Source organism: Diaphorina citri, unplaced genomic scaffold (genome assembly GCF_000475195.1).
Source record: "Diaphorina citri unplaced genomic scaffold, Diaci psyllid genome assembly version 1.1 scaffold618, whole genome shotgun sequence".
NCBI classification, from domain to species: domain Eukaryota; kingdom Metazoa; phylum Arthropoda; class Insecta; order Hemiptera; family Psyllidae; genus Diaphorina; species Diaphorina citri.
In genome coordinates, this window is record NW_007378051.1 from 51,905 (window position 1) to 62,140 (window position 10,236).

The following is a 10,236-nucleotide window of genomic DNA, read 5'->3' on the forward strand; positions in this document are numbered from 1 at the left end:
TCTTTTTTAAATTTTTTTTTTTTTTTTTTTTTTTTTTTTTTCTTCTTGGTATTTGTGATAGTTTGCATTATTTGTTAAATTTCTATTGTTCACTCCTTACCACTAAACAAATGAACGCCAAATTCTTCAATGTTCAATAACCTAAGGTCCCAAGCTCTAACTGAGAATATGCAAGAACTATTCAGGAATCGGGAATTCAAATATGTACATTCGTAGGTAGGAATGAACAGTTTATGTACATTAAGTTTAATGTTAACAAACTGGCCAGCACTTTGAGATGAACCTGATAAAAACCCCGACTCATTGTTTTACATCAAGTAAACATAAAGATTTGACATTAAGAACTTGGTGAATGAAACAGGAAGTAGGGCTTTATACAGACTGCAGGTATGCAAATAATCAACCAAGAACTATTAAGGAATTCAAATAAGTGTACATTCGTAGGTATTCGTAGGTAGGAATTAACAGTTTATGTACATTAAGTTTAATGTTAACAAACTAGCCAGTACTTTGAGATGAACCTAATAAAAACCCTGACTCATTGTTTTACATGAAGTAAACATAAAGATTTGACATTAAGAACTCGGTGAGTGAAACAGGAAGTAGGGCTTTATACAGACTGCAGGTATGCAAATAATCAAATCAAAATGCCTTACAATCCTCAGATAGAACTGTACAAAGTGTCCATAGAACCATGAAAGTATCCATGCACATAATAATTATGTTTGTACAATCATGAAAGTACTTATATGCGGAGGTGGACTCGACACTTAAAGTGACAAATGTAATGTTTAATATAGACAACACTATCACTTTTATGAGGGTAGGACGTTGACATTAAATTGATCGTTAATTTAATGTCATTAGTGGAGTGGATTAATTAAAATTAATGCTCCATAACTTTTTAACTTCAGATACCGGAATTATTGATATGCGAGCTTGGGCCAATAGAACTGGGGACACTTTCGTTCTGTTCTGATGAATTAATTTAATCAAATCCTCAAATTTTCTGTACGTTGTATCAAATTTGGACCAAGCCAGAAATGATAGCACGTTGAATACACCGGTCCCCATTGGGCTGACGTTTGGTTTCGGCTACAATTTTTTTTACGAATGGATGCCCTTATGAATTAATCAAATCCTCAAATTTCCTGTACGTTGTATCAAATTTGAACCAAGCCTGAAATGATAGCACGTTGAATACACCGGTTCCCGTTGGGCTGACGTTTGGTTTTGGCTACAATTTTTTTACGAGCGGATGCCCTTTCGCACTCAACCTTTGCTTTTTCTTCAGCAAGGAAAATGTTAGGCTGGTATCCTTCCTGTTTAAAGTTCCCCAGCCAGACTAAGCTGGTCTACTGACTACTCCCTGTTTTGAAGTCTCCCAGCCAGACTAAGCTGGCCGCTGGCCTACTCCCTGTTTTAAAGTCTCTCAGCCAGACAAAACGAACAAACAAAATGCAAAATTGACAAATTAAATTCACTTCGTACGTTCACAAACTGAAACCTCTAATTCACTCCGTTCGTTCAAATAAAACCCACTCCACGATACTCACGAAGGTATGGCCATCAGGTACTGAAGAAGTCGCTTATAGTCGTCCGGTTTGGCTCTCTCCCTCTTCGGTGACATGGGGCTCACAAACTGAAACCTCTAATTCACTCCGTTCGTTCAAATAAAACCCACTCCTCGATACTCACGAAGGTATGGCCATCAGGTACTGAAGAAGTCGCTTATAGTCGTCCGGTTTGGCTCTCTCCCTCTTCGGTGACATGGGGAAGCTCAGAATAGGGCCTCCCCGTCTGTCCCTCCCCCCTGTCAGGTAACATAGGCGATCCTGTAGGAGGGACATCACATCCAGAGCGCGTAGACCGTCCATGACTCTGAGTGTGGAGGTGGGAGGTGGCAAGAATCTGGGGAGAGAAGCAAAACATAATTATTATAGCTTTTTAAGAGGCTTGATAGGAATAGACAATGTTCAAAACTGGCAGAAAATCGCCCAGGATAGAATCACGTGGAAAAGGCTAGCGAATGAGGCTAAGGACCCTCGCGGTCTGTAGAGGTTTGATAGAGGGAGCTGATGCTGAGGTATTATCGTCCCGAAATCTAAGAGAGAATGAAGACAGGGTAGGAGAAAGCCAGCCGTTCCGAGAAGGAACATAGTCCGTTCAGGACAAAATCCGCCCCGGGTGGGAACCGGAAGCCCGCGGCCTAGCGCTTACAAGGCAGACGCGCTGCCAACCAAGCTAAGAGCCGTCATTGAATTTCGGGCTTTGAATTTGGAGGGATAAAGAGTCTTCATCGGATTTCGGGCTTGGATAGATGAATGGGTAAAAATCTATGACACAGCATTATGATGAGTGTACCGAGTGAGATAACATGTCCTAAATATACGACACATTTGAATAATTGAACGCTTTTATGCCAGAAGAGCCTTCTGGCATAAAGGCGTATTTACAGCGTTGTGAAACAGCTTTCCTAATGTGGAATTTTAAGGGGGGGGGATCAAGGTTTTTTCACAAAAAGGGTTAACCCTGCTTAAGCCGTTTTGAAAGAAAATCGGTTTCCTGATGAGGGAGGTTGTTTATAATCATTTCCCAAAATTATCATCTTGATGATATTAAGGAGCGCGGTAGCGCTCCGCCCCGCCAAGTCAAGAAAGTTTGACCGCGCTACTAGAGATATTATACGCGACAGGGAATTCATCAAGATACACGAGTTACTGTATATGTACTGTAAAATTTTCCGAATAGCTTTCAAATGCAATACTTCAAAGTTGTTTTAGTAAAAACTCGATTTTCCTCTGTCGGGCCCTACTTTTCTTCAGTAAAACCTTTCAATCATTGAATCACAAATTGGTCATATCATGAATTCATGAATGTATAGTAGTACATTGTACAATATACAGAAGTACAGTTACTCAATACTCATACAGAAGTGGTAAATGGTGGGAAAAAGGGGGTGGAGTGCGTCCAATATTCATTATTATTTACTAGGATTTTATTTACCTATATTTATTTTTTCAACGCCAGATTTCCCAGTATTGAAAAAAAAGCTAAATTTTCATTAGTTTTTTGATGTTATCTATGTTGATTGTTTATTTGTGTACGGTTTTGTTGTTTAAAATAGTGGTAATGTTGTTTTTAGTCCGTCCTTCCTTTATTATTACTAATAATAAAAGTTATAGTGGACGGACTATTGTTTTTATTTAATGACGAGGAGTGGGGATTTTTGTTTTTCGAACTTCATATGGGTAACTTCTAACGTTTTGAAAGCATCAGGGGCGAGGTCGGAGCATAGCTGGTTTGGGGGCCTTTTTTGGCTTGAAATATTCATGGGAACTTGTGATGCAACATGGGAAACAAATGGGAAACAAATGGGAATTGTGTTAATTGCTTTAAAAAATATTAAAAACAAAACAAGCGGACACTTTTTTCTGACTTTCAAGGTAGCCAGGGCCCCAGGGGCTAAAATTACAAACTCCCTCTGTACCTACGCCCTTGAAAATATTATTCTATTCACTTATCAAATACATAGGTACATAGGTATTGGGTGCCCATGAAAAAAACCGTCACATTTTCCCTCTACCTACCTCAATTTATGGGACACGAACAAAATGTGGTTAAACTTACGTGTAATAAAAAGAAAGCCAAATCTCCGGCAAAACACCTAACCCTTTTGATTACACGAGGGTAATCCAGCTACTGGCGTTCTACAAACACCGCTGGGGGTGCAATAACATTCCAGAACAGTAAAGTGGTCAGATTCAATTGGATTTGTAGCTGTACACTTGTGACAGAGGTGCATTTTGTCGGAATGGACTGGATATAAACTGGAAGCTTGTTTTAGACATTTGAGCCCAAACTATGTGGTCATCTCGAACAAATAAGGATAAAAGTCCAATAGATCAGTTGCGCTTACTTGGGTGATATTGCAAAGTCATAGAGCAGGAAAAATGAGGACCAACAGAATTTTTCTTTTTCTTCTACGACTTTTAGAGCCCGAGATGAATCGATTTAAAAAATACCGGTAAATAACGCCATAATTTATGACTCCCGCTTCGTTTGTTCGTGCCCAAGCGTTTGTGCGCATTTTGACGTGAAATCTGACGTCACAACTCTTTGAACTTTTTTATTAGAACAGCAATTAAAAATTGAATTTTCGAACTTTTAATGTTACTTTTTCGGAGTTTTGACCTCATGTTTGAATTTTTCACTCTTTTTTACGTAGCACGACCATTTATTGATAATTTTTACCCATTTGCAACTGCTCCATTGAACCCGCCCTCTTCTGTTTACCAGGTAAACGTCTTGCCCACTACATCACCGAGACAACTACTCCACACTTGGTCATTATGATAAGATGGTATTCCCCACCCTAACAATATTTTTGGTTGAGTTCGTGAGTAGTTTACTATACTCCCATTTCTTTCCCATTCTTGGCCTGTCGCACGACCCATACGCCTAACACATTGGCTATACTCACAAACATGGGATATGGGGATTTTACTTTCTATTTGGTTTGATAATAGTGATAAAAATATGATAATAGACAAAGTTAACATTGTATGCTTTATGTTGTATGACTAACTTACAGGGTAGCTTGGAAAATAGGTCCCCCCTGAGAAGAAAAAAAAAAAAACAATATTTCCTTTTTCGATTTTTTTAATAGAACTGGACAAAGTGTCAATAGAACCATGAAAGTGTCCATGCACATAATTATGTTTGTACAATCATGAAAGTACTTATATGCGGAGGTGGACTCGACACTTAAAGTGACAAGTGTAATGTTTAATATAGACAACACTATCACTTTTATGAGGGTAGGACGTTGACATTAAATTGATCGTTAATTTAATGTCATTAGTGGAAGTAGAACCATGAAAGTATCCATGCACATATGTAATTCTGTTTGTACAATCATGAAAGTACTTATATGCGGAGGTGGACTCGACACTTAAAGTGACAAATGTAATGTTTAATATAGACAACACTATCACTTTTATGAGGGTAGGACGTTGACATTAAATTGATCGTTAATTTAATGTCATTAGTGGAGTGGATTAATTAAAATTAATGCTCCATAACTTTTTACTTCAGATACCGGAATTATTGATATGCGAGCTTGGGCCAATAGAACTGGGGACACTTTCCTTCTCTTCTGATGAATTAATGAAAACTTTAAATTTCTTGTACATTATTTGGACCAAGCCAGAAGTGATAGCACGTTGAATACAACAGTTCCCCATAAGGCTGAAGTTTGGTTTTGCCGACAGATTTTTTTACAAGTGGATGCCCTTCGCACTCAACCTTTGCTTTTTCTTTAGCGAGGGAAATTTCAGGCTGGTCTACTCCATATTTATAGTCCCCCAGCCAGACTCAGCTGGTCTACTCCCTGTTTTAAAGTCCCCCAGCCAGACAAACAAAATATAAAATTGACAAACTGAAAACTCTATTTTTTTGCTTTATTTAAAGTGGCAGGATTCCCAAGATTGAGCTCTTCCAACCAATTCACTCCATTCGTTCAATAAAAACCCATTACAAAATACTCACGAAGGTATGGCCATCAGGTACTGAAGAAGTCGCTTATAGTCGTCCGGTTTGGCTCTCTCCCTCTTCGGTGACATGGGGAACACAGTTCCCTCTATCAAACCTTGAAAAAATGAGTTTATAACTTATAGGTATACTGATTCTGACGTAACTTTGTCAAGCTTCATCTTGAAAAGAAGAAAAAGATGAACAAAAACTGTGTTCCTAAAGTCTTATAACTTTCCCTTTGGAAATCTCACGCCACACCACTGCCCACAAGCCATTATAAAACTGCTTGTACTTGTTTGTATTTATTTTATGGTAAGTAAGTTTCATGTTCAGTAAAACACTTGATTATAATTGATTGGTTATCAAAGCGATTAAATTGCCATTTGAGATACCTACTATGCAATCGCAAATATTAATACCTACCTGGACTCTTAAGTGGAAGGTAACCACTAGGCGAGGTTAACGCCGGAGGCGTTCTCTCCCACCTAACCCTTAGAGCTCCATTATTACTTATATGTGGTTAAATTTATCAAATAAATGAGGATAAAAAAATAAAAATGCCTCGGCTGGGATCGAACCCACAGGCGAGCGTCTTGACCACTACACCGCCGAGGCAGGTAATAATGTTGTAGGTAATTTCGTTCAGGACCGCCACACTTCTACCACGTCACGTGACGTGAGGTGACGTGATGGTAGTGTGGCTGTCCTGAACGAAATTACCTACAGTAAATAGTAGGTATTGTGGGAAAACTTTGAACCACATATTTCTGACTAACCATGATTTCATATGGCGTGAGGTAACGTGATGGTAGTTCCGTGTTGCATACTCTTGGCAATCACTAAAGGCCCCCCCTGGCTACGCCCATGTTATTATTCGATATCTCAGGTAGGTAAAACCTACATCTTACACCTTCTGGTAAGGTGCATATGCATGGATAAAATTATGTAGGTAATATTATACCTACGTACGTAGGTACTTGAGCATTATCGGGAAATAGTATCTATTAGGTAGAAGGTAGGTAGGTACCTACATTTTATCAATAGGTAGAATTTGATAAACAGTATGGATAGGTAAATAGGTTTAGGATTACATGTACATAATACGTACCTGACTATTTAGTACTTAGATATTAACCAGGGCACTACTGAGGTTGATATTTGAAGCTTTTGGATAGGTAGGTACTGAACTTTTGGATTAAGCATCAATTTGATTGGCAAAAAAGTCCGAGATTAACGAATCAGATTGCTTCATCTAAGAGTTAAACTCAAACTCAGTTGTTAGTGATGTGCATTATCGATTATGCATAATCGATTAATCGATTATTTGAATAATCGTAATCGTAGGTATTCGATTATAAAAAAATAATCTTAAGGCCAACGACAAGCTGCCCGTCTCCTCACATAACCCTCACCCAGGCTGAGTGGGTCCGGGAAAAGACAGCAGCACGCGATTGACCAGATGGTCACCCATCCGGTTACAAACCCGATCTTACCCGAATCAGTAAAGGAGGATGCCCGATCTTATCCGAATCAGCAAAAGAGGCTACCCGATCTTATCCGAATCAGTAAAGGAGGCAACCCGATCTTACCCGAATCAGTAAAGGAGGCTAGCCGATCTTACCCGAATCAGTAAAGGAGGCAACCCGATCTTACCCGAATCAGTAAAGGAGGCTAGCCGATCTTACCCGAATTAGTAAAGGAGGCTAGCCGATCTTACCCGAATTAGTAAAGGAGGCTAGCCGATCTTACCCGAATTAGTAAAGGAGGCTAGCCGATCTTACCCGAATCAGTAAAGGAGGCTACCCGATCTTACCCGAATCAGTAAAGGAGGCTACCCGATCTTACCCGAATCAGTAAAGGAGGCTACCCGATCTTACCCGAATCAGTAAAGGAGGCTACCCGATCTTACCCGAATCAGTAAAGGAGGCTACCCGATCTTACCCGAATCAGTAAAGGAGGCTACCCGATCTTACCCGAATCAGTAAAGGAGGCTACCCGATCTTACCCGAATCAGTAAAGGAGGCTACCCGATCTTACCCGAATCAGTAAAGGAGGCTACCCGATCTTACCCGAATCAGTAAAGGAGGCTACCCGATCTTACCCGAATCAGTAAAGGAGGCTACCCGATCTTACCCGAATCAGTAAAGGAGGCTACCCGATCTTACCCGAATCAGTAAAGGAGGCTACCCGATCTTACCCGAATCAGTAAAGGAGGCTACCCGATCTTACCCGAATCAGTAAAGGAGGCTACCCGATCTTACCCGAATCAGTAAAGGAGGCTACCCGATCTTACCCGAATCAGTAAAGGAGGCTACCCGATCTTACCCGAATCAGTAAAGGAGGCTACCCGATCTTACCCGAATCAGTAAAGGAGGCTACCCGATCTTACCCGAATCAGTAAAGGAGGCTACCCGATCTTACCCGAATCAGTAAAGGAGGCTACCCGATCTTACCCGAATCAGTAAAGGAGGCTACCCGATCTTACCCGAATCAGTAAAGGAGGCTACCCGATCTTACCCGAATCAGTAAAGGAGGCTACCCGATCTTACCCGAATCAGTAAAGGAGGCTACCCGATCTTACCCGAATCAGTAAAGGAGGCTACCCGATCTTACCCGAATCAGTAAAGGAGGCTACCCGATCTTACCCGAATCAGTAAAGGAGGCTACCCGATCTTACCCGAATCAGTAAAGGAGGCTACCCGATCTTACCCGAATCAGTAAAGGAGGCTACCCGATCTTACCCGAATCAGTAAAGGAGGCTACCCGATCTTACCCGAATCAGTAAAGGAGGCTACCCGATCTTACCCGAATCAGTAAAGGAGGCTACCCGATCTTACCCGAATCAGTAAAGGAGGCTACCCGATCTTACCCGAATCAGTAAAGGAGGCTACCCGATCTTACCCGAATCAGTAAAGGAGGCTACCCGATCTTACCCGAATCAGTAAAGGAGGCTACCCGATCTTACCCGAATCAGTAAAGGAGGCTACCCGATCTTACCCGAATCAGTAAAGGAGGCTACCCGATCTTACCCGAATCAGTAAAGGAGGCTACCCGATCTTACCCGAATCAGTAAAGGAGGCTACCCGATCTTACCCGAATCAGTAAAGGAGGCTACCCGATCTTACCCGAATCAGTAAAGGAGGCTACCCGATCTTACCCGAATCAGTAAAGGAGGCTACCCGATCTTACCCGAATCAGTAAAGGAGGCTACCCGATCTTACCCGAATCAGTAAAGGAGGCTACCCGATCTTACCCGAATCAGTAAAGGAGGCTACCCGATCTTACCCGAATCAGTAAAGGAGGCTACCCGATCTTACCCGAATCAGTAAAGGAGGCTACCCGATCTTACCCGAATCAGTAAAGGAGGCTACCCGATCTTACCCGAATCAGTAAAGGAGGCTACCCGATCTTACCCGAATCAGTAAAGGAGGCTACCCGATCTTACCCGAATCAGTAAAGGAGGCTACCCGATCTTACCCGAATCAGTAAAGTATTCTATGCTTGATATGGAAATTCTAGCGATATAAGTTGATCAATGTGGGAAAAAACCGACGTAAAATTTGTTCTTGAAATAAAAAGATTATTTTTCAAATCGGTAGGTAACTTTAAAATGACATGAAAAAAAACTTCCCTACGGCCTAAACTATAAAAATACCTGTAATTCCTAAGGTTTTGTAAGGAACGTAAAATAATAATAATAATTTAACAACAAAAAGTTAAAAACAAGAGTTAAACATCAAAGTAAAAATGATTTTCTGTTGATCCAGCACATAAATGGAAAGTATTGTGTCTCTTATCGCCCATCTGATGGACTTAAAACGAGATGATGCTACGGCACAGATCACATGAGCCTAATGTGTTTGTGTGTGTATTTGCGTTTTCTTTTTTCTTTCTTTTTTTTTTTTTTTTTTTTGCTCAAGAAGTTTGATAGAGGGAACCAAGGTCTTGCCGTCCCAAAATCGAACAGAGGAAGACAGGATAGGAGAATGCTACCCGTTCCGAGAACCTTATCTGTTTAGGATAAAGTTCGCTCCGGCCGGGAATAGAACCCGCGGCCTAGTGCTTACAAGGCAGGCGCGCTTAGCTCCAAGCAAACTAGGCTTCTTTCCTTTTATTTTCGATAAGGCGCTTTAGCACTCATGATCGCGTAGCACGTTTCTTTCATTTCTTCACGAATTTATGGCGTAAAGCGGGAATCGAACCCGCGGCCTAGTGCTCACAAGGCAGGCGCGCTAAGCTCCAAGCAAACTAGGCTTTCTTTCCTTTTATTTTCGATAAGGCGCTTTAGCACTCATGATCGCGTAGCACGTTTCTTTCATTTCTTCACGAATTTATGGCGTAAAAGTTTCTAAAAAATCTATGAAATATAGAATATACCAAGAAGAATTACCAGTCTAGTTAGCTTAGTTGGTAGTACGTCTGCCTTGTAAGCGCTAGGCCGCGGGTTCGATTCCCGCTCGGGGCGGATTTTATCCTGATGGGGTTGGAGGTGGAGCCTTCTGACACCATTGAGAATGTCAAGGCCAAGATTCAAGACAAGGAGGGCATCCCTCCTGATCAACAACGTCTGATCTTTGCTGGTAAACAGTTGGAAGATGGAAGAACCCTCTCTGACTACAACATCCAGAAGGAGTCCACCCTTCATTTGGTCTTGAGACTTCGTGGAGGTATGCAGATTTTCGTCAAGACCCTGACTGGCAA

General features: G+C 41.1%; 2 protein-coding genes across 2 annotated transcripts in view; one reads left to right on the forward strand and one right to left on the reverse strand.

Annotated features, from left to right (window-relative positions):
* LOC113467994 (triple functional domain protein-like) overlaps positions 1 to 5,624 on the reverse strand; it is a 27,809-nt gene extending 22,185 nt beyond the window's left edge. Inside the window, exons 1-2 of the mRNA XM_026824583.1 lie at positions 5,551 to 5,624; positions 1,699 to 1,911 (exon numbers count right to left, since the gene is read on the reverse strand). Coding sequence (XP_026680384.1) covers positions 1,699 to 1,911; positions 5,551 to 5,624 — 287 coding nt within the window. The remainder of the gene's footprint in view (positions 1 to 1,698; positions 1,912 to 5,550) is intronic.
* Positions 5,625 to 10,012: 4,388 nt separating this feature from the next.
* LOC113467995 (ubiquitin-like) overlaps positions 10,013 to 10,236 on the forward strand; it is a 592-nt gene continuing 368 nt past the window's right edge. Inside the window, exon 1 of the mRNA XM_026824584.1 lies at positions 10,013 to 10,236. Within this exon, the coding sequence (XP_026680385.1) occupies positions 10,013 to 10,236 (224 nt within the window).